Below are 23,066 nucleotides of genomic sequence, written 5' to 3'. Positions count from 1 at the left end.
CCGTAACATATTTGTGTTACAAATTACTTAATTTGTAATGTATTTTTTTGTATTATGGATTGTTGAATCCTAATACAAGTAAAATGCATTACGTGTTGTGTGGAGGTCAAGTGCGGTGACCATGGAGGTTTGGAGGAGAGGCATTGCTTGGGAGAAGAAGGGCAAGAAGGGGATTTTGGAAAATGAGGGATGAATCAAGCAAAAAAATGGCGTGCGATAAGTAATTGTCCTTTGAACGAATATATTTATACTAGCTGGATAAATGGACTGATTAAGGTGGGTGTATAGTGGCCCAAAACAATATATAAATGACCTTGTCTAAAAATTGTGCAGTCAATCTTCTTTATCGATCCACTGTAACAATAGAAAAGTCCAATATTATTTACTTTGTCCCTGGTTGTTCGTTGTGCAATAGGATGGCACGTCAACGTTTTCAACCTCCCCATCGGTGATCAATAATGAACTTATTGATCCAGAGAACTCCAATATACATAATTGCTTTGTTCAAAAGTCAACACAGATGAGCATATAGAATCTTGTAATAAAATGGCATTATTTTCTGAACATACAGCATTCCTAACAGTGGACCCAGATGGTTGCTCTTGTAAAATTGTCATTTTGGGGCTACTGGACTGGATAGCTAGGAAGAAGGGGTGATATATATATATATATATATATATATATATATATACATTTACCTAAATTTCGTGTCCCACCACTTATTGGTTTCACATGTATTATTATTATTATTATTATTTTATATTTTTTGAAAGAAAAATATTATATATTGTTAAAGTTATATTTTTTTTATAAAACTAAAATTGTAAATTTAATTACAATTGGTTAGATCGCGATATGATTAGCAACATTCGACCATTAAGCTTTAAATCATTATTTTCAATGGTGTAATAAGGAAAGATAAACTTACACCAAATTTTTTAGATTTATTTCACATTCTTATCATCTCATTTTATTATAATCTAATTATTATAATAAATAAATAAATTTAACTCCCATGTGTTATGTCACATGAGATTCATTACTCTAACCAATGAATGACATATTATATGAGAAAAATCATTTTAAAAAAATGTGACACAAAAGTAGGTAGTTTAACTACTTAGTCACTTCACTTTGATAGTCATGTGATATGAAATTTACTAGTCAAACTAACTAATTTCACTTTGATCATATAAAATGATATAGAATTAACTAATTGGCTTAAGAGTTTGACTTTAATGACTTACATGGTATGAATCTCGTTACTATGACTAATGTGTTAACATAGTTATAATAGTCCAAACAACTCCATATATATAGACATTATGTTTCACAATAACCATATTTTAATTTTTTTTTAATGACAAATTTTATCACTTATTATTATTTCACAGATTACCTCTCATGTTTCCTTTTTGCGTATTTTACATCATGTTTTTAATTTTTGCATTTTAGTTTTACCATCCAAGAAATTTTTTTTCGTGTATTTTACAACATGTTTTTCATGAATTTTCTTGCATTTTATGATTATGTTGCTAACAACAATTTCGTTTTGTAAAAATGGTGACAAAATGATATTATTTTTTAGGAGCATGTCAATACATTATAATGCATTTATCAAATCAATAAAATATTCGAAAATTAAAAAACATGATGATAAAATTTGTAAAATAATGATAGTCAAAAGATAAAATATGTAATGAAATCTTTATTATTTAGTTTTTAAGAGTGCTTAAGTTTTGTAAATTAACGGCAGACAGGAGTACCAGATTTTAGCTTCATTCTAATTCATTGTAACAATTTACTTTCATCTATAAACAACTTTGGAGTGAGTTTAGCTAAAAGACAAACAAATTTTGTGGCTCATCATAAATTTATTAGGGCATCAAGATATTATGATGACCCTCATGATTATGATTGCATTCCCTTACATGAAATGAAATAATCTTATTTCCTTAAAAAAAAGTTTGGTAAATTAACTGCCTTACTACAATTGCATACGCGCGAGATTGGTATAATATTAGATAGGACGTGGTGTGCAAAAATGTTTTGTCTTTCAGCATAATTTAGGTTAGATATTTCATGTTAGTACAATATTTTTAAATGCATGAGAAAGATAAACATTAATAAATGTTAATTATATATCATGTAAATTAAATACAGTCTCAATTATTTAAAATAATAAAAACTGTCTTAACAACATGTGAAGTCAATGGTGGAAAATTAACCAAGTTTTCCCTTGTCATAAAACAACTCTCACGCAACTAAAGCCTCCAAAAACACAGGAAAAATTGAAAGTACAACAGGGTGATTATGTGAGAGCTCCCATCGCCAGCACAGGTGTAGACATAGCAAAAGGAAAATTACAATATTAGCTTGAATGCATGCATGTGACATTAATTTTATGTATTATAGATTTCTCTCTATCATCATGGCCGTTACAATTTATATTTTACCAATAATTCATGAATAGTGCTGATTTCACTTAAACATCTCATAATTTAATATAAAATATAAAAGGATAAAAAGAGAAAAACAAAATATAAAATAAAACAAGGAATGTAATTAAAAGAGATGAAAATTGAAAAGTAGTTAAAAAAATGTGATAAACAATTATTTTGATTCTTAAAAGTGTAACTCAATATGGCTTAGGTTCTTAAAAATATTAAAATTTCAAAAAATCCCTGAAAGTCAAATTTATTTATCATTTTAGTCATTATTAAAAGATTTTTATTAAAATTAACATTTGTGTTTATTTTAAGATGTTATTTATCTACTTGACAATGTACATGTAAATAATATGTGACAATAAATAATGTATATGTGAATAACAAATAATCATTCAATTACTATCATTTTAATTTCTAAATTATATTTTCACATAACAGTGTCACTTGTCATGTATACATTAAATTATCCTATCTTAATCATGAATGTATCATCAATGCATAGATGTCTACACATAGTGTGTCATATAGATGTAAACACTAACAACTTGATCTAACAAAAAGTTTTTTTTTTAACAAGATTAAAATGATAGAAAAATAACACTTTTAAGTTTTTTTTTTTTAAATTTTAATACTTTCATAAACCTAAGTGCTAGTAAATTATATTGTTGAGTATCAAATTACAAGTTCACCCATCAAAAGTTTGTAAGAATTAAAAAAAAAAAACATTATTGGTAATTTATCAGTCCGAAACACATTGTACACCCCACTATAGCTGCTTTGCTGGCCCATGTGGCTGTTTTTGGAGTTAGGCCTCTGAATATAGTTCATGGCGGCAGAAATCTGACCCACTACCCCAATCATCACCTTTTAAGATACCCCATGCTCAGAAAAAGTCTCTCCTCAGATAGGGTATGTTATGTGCAGCCACAGAAGCCCCATACTTTTAGATAGGTCATGAATCATGATTAAAGAATTGAATTTTCTGGCGCAGGTGTTTGTGCCATGTCTTTAATGTCAACAATTTATGACAATTTTTTTTTGCAGGTGTTACAACTTACGACCCCATAAGAAAAATAAAAATTGAATGACTATACTATACCCAACAATTGTTTTCCTTAAGAAATAATCACATTTTGAAGTTTAATAAAATGATAAAAAAAATAAAGGACTATTTTTTTCCGAAATAAGTAAAAGTAAATTAAGCACACACGTAAATTTTTCTCCATTCAGAAAATTCCTTATCTTGTCTACTTCAACGGTGTCCACTGAAGCACGTTTAATTATTTGTCGCAATCTCACACGGGTTTGGTCCTGCATCTTCCACACTATCTCCATCTTCTTCAATATTATCATCATCACCACCATTTTCTTCTACTTCTTCTTCTTTTTCTTGATTATATTCTTCACTTGCATTATCCTTCCCTATACCCTCTTCCAATGATTGAGGTGGAGGCCTCCATTGTTGCTCCGGTTGCACCATCAATGGCTCCATCATCATCGTCTCATTTGGCGTCATATTCTGAAACATGCCAAAGGGGTTCTGAGATTTTCCCTTTTCTTTGTATAGAGCTTCAAGCTCGTGGAAATAGGGACATGTCTTGCTATCTTCACGCCTTTCTTTGCTACTCTCCCTAACTTTCTTGAAGTACTTGTTGATGTTCTCCCATTTTTCCTTGCATCTCTTTGCACTCCGGTTGTACCCAAGCCTTTGCATTGCAATTGATATATCTTCCCACAATGGAGCCTTTGGTCCATTCTCTTGATACTTGATTTCAAGACTTGTCCTTAACCTTATCAAATCATGAACTTCGGCCTTTGGCCACCGAGAAGAAGAAGAAGAACTCACCGGAGAAGTAGTAGTAGTAGTAGTACTTGTAGCACTGTGACCATTATTCATTTTCTTGACCTCAAAATTATTGTTTGGCATTAATATTGGAGGCTGTGATTGTGGCATTGTTTGCTTCTGTTGCTGTGGTGGCTCTACTTCAACATGTTGTGTGGGGTTTTGCTGGCCGTACATCTTTTGCAATAATGCAATGACTGCAGCATCTTTGGCTGATGCTGTTGATCTCTCTTGAACAAGAATCTCATGTTCCCTATTGATCCTTGCCATTTCTTGCATCCTCCAATTGTCTTGTTGTGCCACCCTTTCCCTCTCCCTTTGGTCCATGGCTTCCAAGAACTTCTTTTGCATCTCCTCTTGCTTCGACAAGACCTTCCTAGTGAGCCTCCTGAAGTAGTCCTTCCACTTTCTCTTCCTCCTATACCTCTCTTCCAAGTCTTCATCTGATGCTGTGGAGGAAGAGGTGGAGGTGGTGGTGGTTAAGAAAGGAGCGTTCATGTTTGGCAAAGAATGTGGGACACTATTGTTGTTGTTGTTGGTTTGTGGTGGTGATGAGTCTCTAGGGTCGGTAGTGGATGTTGTTGTTGTGGTGGTAGTGGTGTTGGTGTTGGTTTGTGGAGAAGGTGGAATGAGAGTAGGGTTTGTTGAAGGAAAAGGTGTGACATAAGAGATAACTTTGTTACCATGATCACTTGTCAATGTGTTTGTTGTAGTCAAAGTAGAAGTAGGTTGTGGTTTTGGCGGGTAAGAGACTGTGAATTGGTTCTCGAGGGCTTGTAATTGATCAAAGAATTTATAGGCTTTTCCATGTGATTTGCCACTTTTGTTCTCTTTGGTTCTCTTGTTGTACTTGTACACGTTCTCAAATTTTTCCTTGCACTTCTTTGCACTCCTTTGATATCCAAGCTCTGCCAATTTCCTGCGTGGCAAGATTTATGCATAAAATTAGAGATATTCAGATGTAGAAAGGGAGGGAGAGAGAGAAAGATCAAATTTCAACATTATCCAATAGAAAAATGAGTTGAGAAAAAAATTATAAATAAAAATGAGCTAATGCTTTCACATAACCAAGGCTAAAAAATCCCAGACAACTTAATGTACTTGCCTTGATGTACTAAATTAACAACAGAAGAGATGGTTCATATGCTTAAAAGAGTTAACAGATAAGACAAATAAAAAAAAAACAATGAAAACGATATGAAAGGCAACAAAGAAGAGAGGTTCAAAAATTAAGAGCAAATCAATAGAAAACCGAAAAACTCACGGATGATTCATTTCAAACATGGGTCCATTTTATATATGCCTTGTTTATAAACGGCTGACACTTAAATATAAAAATTTGAGTTAATTAAAATAAAGTTCGTATTGAATATGTATTATCTCAGACTGGAAGAATAAGATTCGCTGATTTCAAAAGTTGATGGTGCATGTAATTAATTAAGAAAAAAAAAACAGCTCTTAACGGCTCGAATATACATGAAGGAAAATGATTTTTAATTGTCTGAACTGGAAATTGAAAACCAATTCATAGATCTCCATGCACGATCTAGAATTGGAGCTTGAAGTTTTTATATATATATATATACTTTCTTCAAACCCACAAAAAGAAAAAGATATTGAAGTGACTCCAAAAAGAAAAAAAAATGAAAAGAGATGAGTTGAGAGATTAGATTTAGATGTATCGAAATTGAATTATATAAATTATATTTATTTATTTATATACCTTGAAACTTCTTCCCAAAGTGGACCTTTAAGACTTGAATCTCGAAAAACTGCATCCATATCCAACCTTATCTTCAAGAGAGCCAAAGTTTCTTGACGGGGCCACCGGTTCCCTCCAAAGCTCATCTTGTTACCTTCATTTCCTTCACCTGAATTTGCATCCAAATCCATCCCAATCATCTCATCACTACCACCACCACCACCACTGTTGTGGCCGCCTTCATGTGGTGCTTCTTCTGGTGGCGACACCACCGCCATCTCGGGCTCGGTATGGGAGGAGATCTCCAACACACTTGAGTCTCCTAGCTGCATATAGCTATAGAGATGTTGTTTCCCTATGCAATTACAGCTAGAGGGGGGAAAATGAATAATAGAAGACAAGGTGAATACTATATAAGGGTTTTAATGCGCAGGGTGTGCTTGAGGTTATTATATATTTTTATTTATTTATTGGGTGGAGTTTAAATTCTGTCTATTTTATCATAGAAAAAAAAGGGATGATAATAAAGAGACTTTAATGAAGCTGAAGCAGCTTTCACTCCGAGTGCTGTAAATTGTTGTTGTTTATTTTTTTATTTTATGGTGATTTTAATTTATTAAAAAATTTAAAGAGATATTACATAATATATAACTACTTTATCTTATCTATTATTATAATGTATAAAGACAAAAAAAGTTTAACTCAATTAGTTGAATAAATACTTTGAATTATTGATAACTCACTTTGATTTTTAGGAGAAAAAGAAATATATATAATGTATAAAGTAAACTCACATTAAAATGTACATGTAAAAATATTTTACATTTTTACGCATTATGATAAATAAATTAAACTCTTTCATTATTAGGGTATGAATTCTTCATTTTTTAATTGGGTTTTAATTGGGTTGAAAAAAAAACGAAGACAGAAAGTCGCTTTGGTTCTCATATCTTTGTGTCACATGTAAGTGCCGGAAAAGAAAAATGAAAGCAATAAAATATAAAATATAATATATACCACTAAAGGAAAAATAATGACAAGTGAAAATATTAGATATAAAAGATTTTTTATTTTTTATTTATGCAATTATTATTTTAGAAAAATTTCACAGTTGTAGTGGGAACAGGCCGCAGATGCGACGATGAAGATAATAACTTGTGGCCCATTTTTGTAGGTCAGCTTTTGCGTTTGGGAGTTTTGGATTTCAGTGGCCGTTTTCACAATTGGCGAAGATTGAAATTACTAATTTGACCCTAAAGATGGATATCATTGACCTCTGATAAAATCGTGATACTCATTCCGTCAAGGAAACTCATACTGTTAGGGACTTTTTCCCAATGTGTGACTGGAAAAAACGTAGATTGATCCTAACTTTTTTTTCTTTTTCTTTTATCATGAAGTACTTATTAATTTTGGGCGAATATAGAATATCATATCATTTATAGTAGAATTTCTCTTTGTAATTACTCTTATTTTATTAACAATATTTGAAACCTAAAATCTTCAAACTCAATTCTATTTAAACCAACTTAAAATCTCAAAATTCAATTCTATGTGGACCAACTTAATATTACTTAAGTAATCCTAAACTAACGCATTAAACTGATTTTAAAGTTACTGTAATATTTTTTGCATTATTACTTAATTATTTGAAAGAGAGACACGAAGTGTCTCTATCTTTATTTTAAAAAATAAACAGAAAAAAGAAAAAGAAATTAAAAAAATAGTGATAATAGATTTTTTTAGAAAAAATGACAATAGTTATATTTTAAAAGTTTATAAAAGAAATAAAAGTATATATATATATTAAATGTTAGTTTAAGAATAAGAAATATGTACACCAAAACAGTAATTATCTTTATTAATAGTTATAGATTATTTGTACTATATTGTTAAAAACAAATTTTAATTCAATATCAATGCTTCAAAAATACATTTGGAACAAATTTTATCATTTTAAATACTTTTGACATAAATTAATTCTTTAAAACTTCAAAAGTTTCATTAAATTAATTTTTGTAAGATTTATATTACAAAAAGTTATGCATTTTTGTGTTAATTGGAATTTTGGAAGACTAATTTAATGTTTAAATGTTTGGAAAGCTAAAGTTTATATTTGGATTACTAATATATTAGTTTAGTACTAAAAATATATAAAAATTAATTATATTTGGATTATCTAGAATATACAAAAGTTGCCATAATATAATGGTTAAATGTTTCTAATATAAACTGAAATTAGATCCCTTACTTTCATAATAAATTGAAGGAAATTTAGGTGATCATGCGGCCACGTGGGCAGGTGTAGATCACCGTGGTTTGACAAAGTTTAGTTTGAAGCTTGGTTAAGAAAAATAATAATTTTAACCTAATTTGTTGATAATGATGAATTAATGGTTTTTTGGTTAGATATAGGTCACTGTGTAAAGGCAAAGTCTATTTATGAAATGGAAGTAACCGGTGACAAATTCAGTTATATTCGACCTAACATAATAAATAGAATGAATATTTTGATGGCTAACAACCTTCTAACGCTTTATGATCACCAATTATTTGAATTTTTATTAGGGACCATTTGCAACAGTGTGGGTAATGAAGCGTCTTGCCGATGAATAATACATTAGTATTGGTTAATTCAAAAGATTGATGTAATAGTATAAGTTTTATTATGTATATATGTGTGAAAATCATCAACAGAATAATTTATATTCAATTTTCATTATGTATAAAATTTCTTAGACAAATAACTGTCACATATTATAAGTAAAATTAGTCTAAATAAATTAAAAGTCACTCATAATCTCTTAACTATCAAAAAAAAAAATACTATTACTAGTTAGATAGAGTTATTGAGTCAGTTTTTCTGTTTTTATTTCTCATTGTAAATAATAAATAGTTTTCCAATTATATGTGAAAGAGGAAAAAGTGATAAAGTTGGCTTTCATTTTTCTTATTTTGTACTCTGAATTCAATAAATCCATTAATTTGTAGTGACCCCACAACGTGCTTCAACGTGCTGGACTTTATCAACCAATAATATTGAATATGGCCTTTACCAGAGAAAAAGGATACAATATATGGCTTTGAGAATTTTGATCCGAGTTTAATTTATAGATTTTACTGTACATAATTCACAACCTTTCATCACTGATATTTCTTTTTTATTTTATATACTTTTTTCTTTTCATTTTATCCATTTTATTTGGCATCAATAATGACCAAGGTGCTTCACTTGAGTTATGTTTTACATTCCAATTATTTCTCATTTGAACTGAAATCTTAGAGACTATTTTGTAGTTATCTATTCTGACAATAAAAAGACTTAGGTTAATTTCTTGCAAAATGAATTTATTTAGAAGCAAATTAACCAAGCACAAGATGTGCCTCATTTGGAAGCAAATTAAACAAGTACATAAATCTTTCCCAAATACAATCAGCAAACCCAGACCCAAGAATAAAACACTTCGAAACGTTTATATATATATATATATATATATATATATATTGAAAACATTTCAAAACTTTCAAAGATTGTTTTCAGTCTAGAAGAGAGTTCAACGGCTGGCTCCTGCTAGTTCATTTGCTCCATCCCATTTTTCTATAAGAAAAGGACAAAATAATAATAATAAATACAGTTTTTTCAGTGTGTTTTTTATATTATTTATTAATTAAAATTTGTTGTTGTTATGGACAATGACCAAGTCGACCCACTTATACTCAAGTCACTTGGTGCTTAGTTGTTTGAGGCTCTAGACTGAATTTCATATTATTATCTCTCCTCCACTTATCAGGTCCCTATTGGAGTTAATCAAGACATGAAAATATTCATCTTATTCTACTCAAGTCATATATATATATATATATAAAAATATAAAAAACTTCGTACCCCATTGCCCAGAGGCATGTTGTACGCAGCCTTACCTTTGCATATGCAAAGAGGCTGTTTCTGGATTCGAACCCATGACCAACAAGTCACCAAGGCACAACTTTACCGCTGCACCAGGGCTCTAACACAATAAAATTTGTGTTAAAGATCAATATAAATTACTATAATAAAATTTTAATGCCAAATATAAATTACATTTAAGTTTTATCCATATGAAAAAAGTATAAACTTGAACTTATAGAATTGGAATGCAGGTGCAGTGAGTACAATTATGTGATACATGTCAAACTCTAATGTCATCCTAACAAATTAGCAATCTGGTATAGGATTTGCCAAGAATATTCTGAAAAGAAACATAGGATGTGAGGATGTGACATCACTGGGTGGACCTTTAGATTCGATCACACCCATGACAAATAACTTGGGATAATTTTGACCTTGGTGTAAATGGCTAAACTTGGCCCAACGAGGTTAAGCTTTTGTTGGGTTTCTCGTTATTAGATCCGGAACAATAGCCATGTAGTGCATATGAAATGATTTTTTATTTTTATTTTTATATAGCTATGGAATGAAATATTATATAATTGATAGTAAGAGGGAAAAAAGGCCATCAAGCTTTCTGTTGTTTATGTGTATTTTGGGCCTCTCCGAAGCATCTTATTTGCTGGTTTGTTCCAAATTGTCGACACTAGCTCTCGTGCGTTTGCTTGCCCAATCCTCATAATTTTAACTTCAAAAACTGCAAAAACGATATGTCTTTGCTTCTCCTCTTTTCTCGCGCATATACCAATCATGAATTGCTTTCCATCCCAAAGTTCTTTTTATTCTTTTATTCAAAGTAAATTCATTATTTACATTGCTTGCGTAATGTGCATGCAAATGGATCAAACGAGGATAACATATTAATATTGTAAAGCTTGTCAGCCAATTAAAATTATGCATAATGAACCCACCGAAATAAGTAAGAATTTGGATAGACAAGTTTCAGTCGCATGTTTCATAACATTTAATTAGCATCTATTTCAAATACTTACATGAAACCTCACAGGTATTGCTGTAATTTACTCGTTTTTCTTTTACAGCTTTCTAGCATCATTGATGAGATCAAATTGCTTTAAGCTTCGATCTAGTTTAAAAGTGAGATTAAATTCCAGTTCTTTAATTAATTACTATGTGCTGACAAGGACAATTTTTTAGTTGCATGGCTATTTTTTTAGTTGATTTAGAGTATTTTTTTGTTCTCATCATTATGTTTTTTATAATCTCCACGGTTTCATATCATTACTAGACATTTATATATAATTTTACTCCAACTGTAAGAAGAAATTTTAAGAAACTTACTTTTTATATATTTTTTAATTTTTACTTAATTATAATTTAATAATAGTGTTGTTATGTATTAGATAAATATTATTTTTTATTATTAAGAAATAGTTTCTTGTAATTTTTTTTACAGAAGATATAAATTTTATTTTTAAAAAATTCTTCCTATCATAGATTTACTCCAATAAAAAAAAAATTGTAAGAAACACTTAAGAAACTCATTAGAGATCCTCATATTACAGTTGGATGGCTAATATCAGTTAAGCGAATATAATTATATCATTTAGCCACGTTATGAATTATATTAGCTAGCTATAATTGATGCTTCCCTTCAATAACAAAAAGAAGCTATAAATGATGCTATTAAATTTTTCGAGTATGAAGTAGAAATTTTTCCACGTTATGGTTTTAAGAAGGGTGGACATAATTTAAACATCAACAGCGACAACATAGAATGAAACCAGCCACTTGTATAAAAGAACCGTATCGTTTAATATAAAAATATTAAAAATTAATTGTAATCGTTTAATTTTATGTAAATGATTAACATTAATCTAAGTAAATTTTTTTTATAATTTATGTATATTTATATCATCTATATTTTCACACTTCTCTCCTGTACGTATATATAGCTAGAGAGAGATGAAGTGTATCATGTATAAACTTGAAACTGTATAATTCAAATATATGGTTAAAATTAAAACTAACTAAAATAATTTTAATCATATATATGATTATATGTATAGAATTAACACTTTTTTTACTTCTCACTGACCCCACTCTCAACCGTCCTAGATATATCTCATATATGAAGGAAACATTTAAAGCGAGAATTCTTGATTATTATGAAAAACGAAGAACAATAAATATAAAGTACAAAATTATATTTAAATGATCATAATTTAGAAAGTCGGACATTATTTATTTAAGTTATTATATAAACACTAACTAGTTTTTGTAAATAGATAGATACATGTAACAGAGAGACAAGGAATCAAATTACATGTCATTTTTAAAATTACACTAAATTCTGACCGTTCATTCTATTATCATCTGACATTGGTAACGTGCTTATGACTGTAATTGTCTGTATTGCCCCTTAGAAGATCATGTAACAGCACAAATCCCTCCATTATATAGAATTCGTGCAAATTATTTTTTTAAGAAATCATGCGCTGCAACTATATAGAATTCCTCCATTATCTGTTCAAATCATAGAATACCCAAAAAATACCCATCGCTGCAATTAGCGATTGAAACCTGTGATTTCAATTGTTCCCAAAATCTTGAAATCACTGGACTTTTAATCCATTACATGGGTATTCGGTGATTGAATTGAAGGATGGACTTAAACGATTTTTTTTTTAAAAAGAAAATTAAGAAAAAAACAAAGAAAATCCAACCTGAATTTGTGTGAATGCAACACTGCAATTTTAATTCACCCAAAAAGTATGAATCTAGAAGTTTTGATCTTCTTAAGGGCAATATAGAAAATTTCAATCATAAGTTATGTGTTAATAATAGATAATATAGAAAATTTCAATCATAAGTTATGTGTTAATAATAGATACGTGTTTGGTTTTAGTAATTTTATTAGAGGGGTCGGGTGATAACAGAATGAACGATCACAATTTGGTGTAATATTTATTAAAAATATATCAATATAATTTGATTCATCCTATAAGCGCTCAAAGGGGTGTTGGTCCAGAAAAAAACAGAAAATTAAATTATTGTTATGGTGCAAATGCGTTCTCTCGCAAGTTGCATGCATCCACCAAATGTCATGAACATGTGAATATATATATGCATGCAATGTATACCTTGTAAATTACAGAGAACACACAAATTAACCCTGTATCATTTATTATTTTCACCTTCAATAGCGTGCTTGTGCTGATTTTTTCCCATTAATTTGTAAGACAACCATCAGCACCTCTTTTGCTGGTTTTGGTTTGTTATAATTAAATCAATAATATCTCTTGACTTTGAAAAAGAATAGCATGCTTATGTAGATGCTAAGATTTTTTTTAAGACATTTTTTAATAAGAAATAATTTACTTGAGTAAAAAAATTAGTTTTTCTTTTGACTATTTAATACAATTGTATCTTTAAAATTCAAATTCTAAATTAATAATTTAAATAGAACAATCATACACCAATTGATTTACACGTTTTTATTGATATACCCTTGTCATTCTACCTAGGGGTTACATAACCTCTTTCGCATGTTGCCCATTTCCTTCACTCAAAAATCACACAAGGATCACATTCATATAGCTAGTGGAATTGAATGTATATGGGTAGATCATGGGCAGCTTCAAGCACAATCATGAAAAGCTTGAAGGGACCATATATATGTTACTGTGCCTGGTTACCATTTGAAGGCAAGCCTGGGATATAGGTCATAGATAGGACCATCCGCATGATGAGGTTCGGTGGCTTATATTGTGTTGATGTGCCTCTTGAGTTGTCATATACCGAAATTGCATCTCTATTTGAGGAAGTAGTTTTCAACACCCCATGTGTGTTTTGCGCCATGGCACGTTGAGTATGCACAAACACCGCACATATATTCACTCGCGGATATACGGAAATTTAAAGCTTTTATCATGTGACAAAAGAGAAAATGTCACATTCCATCCTCGTTATAATATTTTTGATTGTGGACTTGTTAACCATACGCACCATACAATACTTCACATGATGAGACACTTAATAGTAAAATTCTTAAGTGATAAGTTATCAAAATATATATATATATATATATATATATATATATATATATATATATATATATGATTGTTATAAATAGTGTCAATTAATTTTTTAAGTCATTTTTAATTATATAGTTTCATATTTCTATAACCTTTTGATCTTTCTCATTCTAGTGTGATCATCTGAGGTATTACATTGATCTTGGTTCTATTTTTGAGTTAACTCTCACTAGGTCATGAAAATAAAGTTTTTTACATTATCTTGTTCAAGATGGTATAAAATAAATCATGCTAAAAAAGAAATACTTATATTGTGTGCGCTTATGGTCTATGATAGATATTAGTCAATATTTCTCATAATGAATATTTTGTATCAATATTATTGTTAGCAAAAAAAAAGATAAACCCATAAACTGAAATATTAATTTTGGGATCAACAAAAAATTCAAGTTTAATATGTACTCAAGTTCGAGGGTTTATGAGAGTATGAACTCGGGACTAGGTCAAAAAAATGAATCCCATTTATTCAATATTCTTGCCTAACCAAGTTCATCCTTGTCGTTTAATTTGTTGTCATCACCCTCCATTTCCAGTTTCTCTGTTCTAATATGTTTTAGTCTATGTCCCTATGTCATTTGCTATTGATTGTTAGCTATTGGATTACAATATGTGAACTTTTAAGTTTGGATGAAATTTATTTTGCAAATTGAATTTGCAAAAGAAAATCCTTCCTTTATTTCTATTTCAAATCGAGTTTCAAAACAAAATTGAAATAAAACTTGATTTAGAAAAAGGCTCAACTAAAAATCAAACAAAATTATTTTTCAGTCTTACTTTTTGAGCATACTTTTAGACTTCCAAATTGAAAACTAAACGATTTAATTACAAATTTAGTGGCCACTCATATTTATCTCAGCTCATCAATTTGATCGCCTGTAATTTAATTTATCAATTAAGTCTTTATTTTTCCACCAATTGAGTTCTTTATTTTTTTTCCAGTTATTTTAGTTTTCAACCCTAAAATTAAACGATGCTCGTTAATGGCTTATGTTCACCTTCAGATTTCTCAGTTTTATTGGACGTTATTTTTTTTTTATGTTCTCATCCTATCTCTTTCGTTTCCTCCTTTTTTTTTTCTTTTTCAGATCTGAATCCTTCGGTAACACCCACCCCACCATGCCAACGACCTTCCCTTTGCCATAATCAACCATGCCTTCCACCCCCGCTGTCCTTGCTCCACTTCACCCGCATCAAAACCCTCCCAACCTCATCTGCCATGCGAAATGGAGCATAAAAAAAGAGATCTTATGTTATATTTTTAGCGACAACGTGCGAAAGGGAGAAGAAATGTCATTTTTTTACATAAAAAACAGTGACCTTGGTTCTATGTTTGAATCGCATTTGGTTATCGACGTGTGAAAGGGAGGAAAAAATTGAGATCTTATGTTGTGGTTGGTTGATTTGTGTTTTATGTGAAAGGGAGAAATAAAATGAGATCTTGTTGGTGAAGATAGGTAATAAAAAAAGCCTTTGCTGTTTGATGTTGGTGTTTGTGTTGTTGGAGAAGGAAGGAGAAATAGGGGATAGTAGTGGCTGGGCTGCAACACGAAGCAAATAAAAAATAAAAACACAACAGGTGACGGTTAACATAATTAATTAACACTCAACTTTATTTTTAGGGTTACAGAAATCAAATTTATGAGTTAAAATAAATAGAGAAACTAAATTTACAAGTCAAAACTAAACATGCACTAAGTATTCATAACGAGAGCACACGTCGCATTCATGGAAGTTTAATTGATCATAGGGTCTTTTTTAATCGTTGAATATTTGGATGCATGTTTTGTCGTAGTATTTTACTGTTTTTTTTTCCATTAAATATTGATTACATGTGTAATACATATTAATTTCATGATAGGTTTTGTGCTCTCTTCCAGGGTTGAAATAAAAGTTGTGGACACTTTTTTATTATTATTTGGATTCATATTGAATAAAGAAATTTACATGTCATCCGTACGAGTAATATTCAACTCTAATACTAAAGATAATCAGTTAAATTTTTATCAAAAATTAATTATCAATAAAATTAGTAAATATTCATTGTAACAAAAAAAATATGAATAAAAAAACAAAATTATTATCCGTACCGATAATTCATGACATTTTGATTTGTTTGATATCTTTTATCTGGTCCAAATTTGACATATACACTTGTATATAAATGTAATGGATATTTAATAATAAGGCATATCAAAAGAATGATCACGCTTAACCCATCCATTCTGGCGTGACAAATTGTACACTTTAGGGCCGGGGAAAAAGAAATTATGAAAGTAGCATCACTCCATGCTTAATGGGTGCCAAAGCTAGGGGATGATTTTTTTTTTTCAATGAGTGACAGTAACACTGACGTAAATAGATAAGTTGACATTTGAATATATAATTGAGGTTAAATCTATTTTAAACTAAAATCGCAGATAAATTATTTATAAATTACAGCCTGACAATATATCGATAACTCGAAAGGATGAGGCTCAATAAGAAAAGGACTAAATAGGAATTGCATAAACCCAACGGAAGGTTGAAATGGGCATGAGCCTTGGACTGTAAAAGAGATTAGTGACAACATGATCCAATCAACATATTGTGGGCCTCGGTTGCTATTCCTACGCTATTTATTTGCTAAGTTCATTCCCAATATTTCCAAAATTTTAACAAAATAAACCTTCTCAGAAATGTGTTTCAATTGTTATAAGAGTGTGACTTTGCAATATACAAAAAGAAACACATTTTATTTGTGTATTGTGTCACAAAGCACAATGGAAATACATTTTCATTGTGTTAATTTTTTACAGAAAAATTAACACGATGAAAATATACAATAAAATCTTATTTACATTGTGTATTAATGATAGGCTCAAATTCTAAAGCTAATTTAATAGGCCAGAGCCTTCAGAATAGAGGAAGAAGGAGAAGAAGATAAGGAAGGAAGGAAAAGATAAGTATCGAAATTTTTCATTGCTTGCTTTCTTATTACATTGTTTATTTATAGTGCTTCCTAGTAACATAATTGTACTAATTGATTCCCTAGGAATATTACACTAATGGAATTTGTTAGGCTGTCCCCTGATAGTAGACAACACTAAGGCAAGCAAGGATCCTGAGCTTTTGTCCGTTTCTTCATACGTAGTCACTGAGGTATGCTGGTTTTGTGAGCTTCCTTTTGGGCTTGTCCTCTATTTGCACCTCCCTTTTTGTCTTTGTGGCTGTTGAGTCTGGTTCTGTATCAATTAAATTATAAGCTTAAATAAGCTTTAGGTCCCTATAAAATTAACGAAATTTTTTTGGGTCCTTAATAACTTTTTTATAGTGAGTTGAATTTGAAAACTTAATAGTTGTTGTGAGTTGAATTTCTAGTGATTCATTCCATGACAACTTTTAAAGTTTGTCAAGTTTAACGTTTGATTATTTTTAAGATTGATTATTGTTCCCACAAATGAGCACAAGGCCTTTTAACGTATTATGACCTCACTCACTCTCTTCTTATGAAACTTTTCAAGAAATCACTCATCTTATAATTATTTCAAGTCAAACATGCTTAATTGCAAAATTGTTAAGTGATGGACAGTCAAAAACTAGATACATCTTGTTGGTATATGTCATATTAATTAATTTTATTAAATCATTTTTAATTATACAATCTCATACATTTATAACCTTTAAATATCTCTCATTCTAGTGTGTATTTAATCCATTCAAGTGTCTCTTCCGATGAAAGCTAGATAGGAGTTGCTCCTTGTTTGTTCTCTTTTGCACCAGAGAGATCGCTCCTCGCCTCCATCAGGGCCGAGGATGTTACACCAAGAATGTTAATTTTGAAGATAGATCTATGCAGGATGCTTCTTGTATTTTTTTTTTTTGTTATTGTAGTACTTGTGCAACAATCTTTTCATCTTCCAGTTGCTTTGTTTACATCATTACCTAATGGTCCAAATCAGTTCTACTTTTGAACACTTGTCAATTTAGTTTTAAGCATGATACTTTTGATGTTGTAGCTTTTGAATACTATAAATTCAATATCCCATTCTTTATTCATTTCAGTATCTTTTAATAATTTCTTTTTATCATGTGTAGCTTCTTATATTATTATCCCTTGATAGAAGTTATCTTCCAATTGTATTTCTGATCATATACAACTTTTGATTTTGTGACACTTTGATCTTTTAAAAACAAGTTCACTTTGGTATGCTTTTGATCAATTTTCCTTTTGATAAAGCTATTTCTGATAAGCACACTTTATTTCTAAAGGATGACATGCTTTATATTCACTACTTAAAAATATACATTTTACTACACCCATTTTGCATCGGTTAAAAAAAACAATGTAAAAAAATATTATACAATGACAATTTTGCAAATAATTTGTATTAGTTGTTCATAAGCTTTATGCACACTTGTATTATTTGAGCATGTTAGATTTCTGTAGGCATAGATACAACTAAGCAATTAAGTAGTTTTTTTCTACTGCAATTTGCAAATGGAATTCATCAAAAGTAGTCGATGAATTCTTGGCTAAAGGAATTAAGTAGAAACATTAGAGAATGTAACTTAGAGAAGATAGTAACTTTGTAATTCTATATTAAGTAAAAAGGAGTCTATATGCAATGGACTTGGCGCTTGACATTTAGGCTCAGATCCAACAAGTGATCACTTGGTGGCAGGATTTATTTACAGCTGATAAGTTAGTCCACGACAATAAAATGAGTCTATCATAATGATATAAAATTTAAAATTTCAGAAATTAAAGTTAAAAACATCTGTCCACTGAAGGCATAACATTCAAAGTGATTCTATAAACTTATTTTTGAATATAATATATAATATAATAACTTTATGAATAGCTATTTCAATATTTCATATCATGAATGGTGATGAACATTAATAAGATTCCAGTCCAGGGGCATCCTTTGCCCTCACGAATGCTGTTTTTGTTCGTCAAACTTTGAGAAAGAATGGCATCTATTCTTTGACTGTAAACATGATCGTAACATTTGGCAAACAGAGGGAGTTATTTCATGTCTTTAGAACTTATTTCATCGAAAAGTTGAAGCAGCTAGGTTCATGATCTTCTTTTTTATTTGCTTAAGGATATACTAATGCATGTAACGATAAAAATATGTAATACAAATCTGTTACTTGCTTCATTTAAAATATTGTTTTTCGATTTTTTAAAAACACGAAATTATATATGATTGAACTATTAAAAGAAGGCTTTTGAATTATCGAGAATGACTTAATAACACGAGTCAATAGTTTTAATTTTAAAGAGCATTTCAAGTCTAAATATAATACATTTCATTTTAAATAATATATTTTATAGTCTGAACATGTTATATTTGAATTACCTTGTTTATGAAACTAGGTTCCTTATTGAATTACTCATTCATCCATGTACTCATGATTTGCATATGTTATGCAGGAAACGGCTTTTCAACATGATCAATGAACTGAAACAATTTTTTAAGTTGTTACTGATACAGCAAGAAGCAAGTTAAGGAGAAGTCTTCAGTTTAAAACCACAGTGGCAACAGGTCTAAGTCCAGTTCTAAGGGTTAGTAATAATACCTTCACACATGTCCCCCTGCATGACATATAAATATATTTTTCATTCATAAGACTTCCATTTTATAGGCTAATGCTTCACACATTTCTTGATGCTTCTAAATCAAGTCATGCCTTAGATATAAAACACATCTCAAAAGTTAAGTTCAAATAACTTATAATTTGTTTCTTGTTATTAAAAAATTGTTTTATGTTTTATGTTTTCAAAAAATATAAATAAATAATTCAACATAAAAAAATTAAATAAATGGATTTATATTAAAAAATGATATAGTAAATGGTCTAAATTTGTTTGTGTTAAGTCTATTTATAATCAATATAATTTTTTTATATAATTTACTTATTATTTTCACTCTTTTTTCCACTCATCTAAATAAATAAATAAATAATTTTATTTTTCTTTATTATTTTTATTCATCCAAATAATATAATACAAGTTTTCAATTTTCTTATATATATTTTTTGCACACTATTTCACTAATTCAAACTAGCAATCATTTTCGCTTCTCTTTGAGGGAGCGTATCAATATTTGGTACATGAGTTCTGCTAACAAAAGATAGAGCAGACTGACCCCGAAAACCTCAAAATGATTTTTTTTATTCATATAGCCCATGTACATTTTTTTATAGAATCATATTTTTGAGATATTCCACGCGACTCCATTTTCTGTCTAAGTGTCTAACATTTTTTATTTATTGATCGATGGAGATTTTTCCATGTCTAAATTGAAAGTAAAGGTTTACCTAAAGTGAGGACTGCACTTGAATTGAAAACTTGTGTATCTCAAGTTTTAATAGGAAACTTAAAGAGGCATATTTAATATCTTCACGATTTATTACACATGCATGTCTATCACTAACTATAACGGATAAATTCTGATTTTTGTAACGGTGCTTGACAAATTTTTTGGTTACTTTAAAACTTGATATATCAAAATTTTTGTTGAGTTCCTATAATTAATTAAATGATAATGTGATACTTTATAAATAGATGAAAGATCCAATGCAACAATTTTTTTTTTATTAGGGGCTTAAAACAAAAATTGGTCATTTATGAAATACCTAAAACATATTTTAACAAAATTTATAATAAATGTTTTAAATAGTATCCATTCACATTCTTCTAAAAAAAAGTAGCAATTCACATACATAAATTTTTATTTGCTTAAAATATTTTAAAAATTAAATTTTTTAAAAAGTTAATAAAAAGGTATTTTTTTCTGATATCTCATACAAACCAATTTTTTACTTCATTTTAACCAACATTTTGGTCCTTCAATTTCTTAAGTTTTCTAAGTCAGTTACTTTACCGATTTTTTTTATTTAACTAATCTGACTGACCAATCCAATTCAATTAGCACGTGTGTGTAGATAGAGAGGGGATATTCTCTCAAATTTAATAATTGCTTTTGAGAAATTGTATTTATACATTAAATATTTGAGGAGTATCCAAGTTTTGTATCATAACGAGATTTAATGAAAGACTGAAATAAGGAAAAAGAAAAGTGAGATATGAATATAAATGCTTAAATTCAAGAAAAAAAATAGTGTAAAAATTATTGTATAAACTAATTATATCAATAATATAATTTATTATTTTTTTCTACCAAACATTATAATTTGAGATTTTTACTCTCTAAATATACTGTTTCCTTTATATGAGTGAAATTCGAAAGGAAAACACAGTTTTAGTGCATATCGACTCAACTATCATAGTGCTTACTTAATAGTGCCAAAATTGATGGGATGGGTTTGTCCTTGCGAAGAAGAGTAATGCAACTCCTATTGGCATGCGATGCGGGAATTCGCCACTTAAAATCAAACATTTACTATAATCATTAATGGTAAGCACTACACCAAATTAAAATCTTTAGAATAAATAATAAATGCATGAAAGAATACATATAAAGATTTTCCTAAACAGTTATCTGATCACAGATGAAGATATATAATGGCAGTAAGATTCAGCATATATATAGTTAATAGATTGTTGAATTTTTCCAAATATATTATTAGGGAATATTTGATTTATCGTGTGTATGAAAAAAAAATTGTAATTAAAAAGAGACAAAACTCACGGTAGTTTAACATTCCGAACATCAATTAGCTAGGTTAGGGAGCGATCAATAGTGCAAAAGATATGAGACAAAAATAAGGAATAATTTCTAGTAGACTTTCAACAAGAGGGACATAATGAATGAAATATACACCATAATAAGATTTAAAGAATGTGCAAGTATAAATAAGATTATATCCGGTTAAAAATGACTTAAAAAAATTAATTAATATTATATTTTATTATTAGAATAAAATCACATAATTTAATAGTTTAATAAATTTTAATTTCACTAAATATTTTTTTTACTGATTTCACTAAATATGTTATGAAACGTGTTACTTTAGAAAATTTCACATTTAATATAAATTAATTTATCCTATTCCTGTATTTGTATAAAGTAAAACAAAAAAAAACATTTTTTTACAGAAAAAAATAACATTTTTTTAATCCCAATAAATTTTTTATTCACAATTTATTCAGAAATTTAATTACACTTTTAGTCATTTTAGTTTAGACTTTGTATGATTATAGTCTCCCAATTTTTTTCAAAGACATTAAATCTTTTTATTTTTAAAATCATACTGTACAATCTAGTTAATTATCTTCATTTCTCTCTTTTTTTTGTGTAAAATTAACCCTCAAAATCTTATATCTATTCAAATAGTTGGAATTTTTTTGTTAGTTTGGGATATAAAATAATTTAAGTAAAATATTTAGTGAAAAATATATGAATACCTTGTTATGAATAAATGAAAGTTTGAAATAATTTTGATATAAAATAATTTTTTTTTGCAATAATAAAAAATATATTTAAGTCTATTAATTTTATAATTTTGAAATAATGAATACCTTGTTAATTAGATAAAATGAGTAAGGGCAAAGGGAGGTAACCAGAACAGAGGGTGGAGAACATTAGATGGAAATCACCTATGCCTGGTTTTATTAAGATTAATACTGATGCTGCTGTTTGTTCTGTGGATGGCAAGGAAGCTAGTGGAGGTTTGGTGAGAGCTAGAGATCATAATTCTCAGTTAATTGTGAGATTCTCTGCAAATATTGTTTGCTCTGTGGTTGCTGCAGAATTATGAGTTCATAATGGCTTAACAATTGCTTGAGATAGAGGATTTATACGGATGGAAATTGCTGAGTTTTTTAACTTGGTGTGGCGTCTGATATTAAAGCTTTAGTTAGGATCAGGTCTCTATTAATTTTAAGCATATTTACAGAGAAGCTAATTAAGTAGCGGATGTCTTAGAGAGGTACGTATGTTCTTTCTACTTCAGTTGCCATGAGGTTATCTATTCTTTAGCCTGGTTTTATCTCTTTGTACTTGCTAGTAGATTCTGCGGGTTTAAGTTTTAATTGAGGTTTTTGAGTGGCCTTTAAGCCCTTTTGCGCATAAAAAAAATTGTTTTTTGTTTTCTTAAATAATTACTTCAGTACATTAGTTAATATTTTTGATCGATT

General features: G+C 29.3%; 1 protein-coding gene across 1 annotated transcript; it reads right to left on the bottom strand.

Annotated features, from left to right (window-relative positions):
• Window positions 1-3,415: 3,415 nt before the first annotated feature.
• Window positions 3,416-6,412, bottom strand: LOC114384286 (trihelix transcription factor GT-2-like). The gene is made up of 2 exons (XM_028343951.1): window positions 6,017-6,412; window positions 3,416-5,212 (listed from the first exon to the last, which is right to left on the bottom strand). Exons 1-2 carry the CDS (start codon window positions 6,325-6,327, stop codon window positions 3,727-3,729), a joined length of 1,797 nt encoding a protein of 598 aa, XP_028199752.1. The 5' UTR covers window positions 6,328-6,412; the 3' UTR covers window positions 3,416-3,726.
• Between the last annotated feature and the right edge of the window lie 16,654 nt (window positions 6,413-23,066).

This window comes from Glycine soja, chromosome 2, assembly GCF_004193775.1.
Source record: "Glycine soja cultivar W05 chromosome 2, ASM419377v2, whole genome shotgun sequence".
NCBI lineage: Eukaryota > Viridiplantae > Streptophyta > Magnoliopsida > Fabales > Fabaceae > Glycine > Glycine soja.
The sequence above is the reverse complement of the archived record's forward strand: the minus strand, read 5'-3'. Positions and strand labels throughout refer to the sequence as shown.

Excerpts from the sequence above, each read along its gene's own strand:
- LOC114384286 (XM_028343951.1), bottom strand. The coding sequence starts at position 6,327 with ATGCAGCTAGGAGACTCAAGTGTGTTGGAGATCTCCTCCCATACCGAG. Across the intron at positions 5,213-6,016 it reads CTTTGGGAAGAAGTTTCAAG|GAAATTGGCAGAGCTTGGAT; the intron begins GTATATAAATAA and ends CTTGCCACGCAG.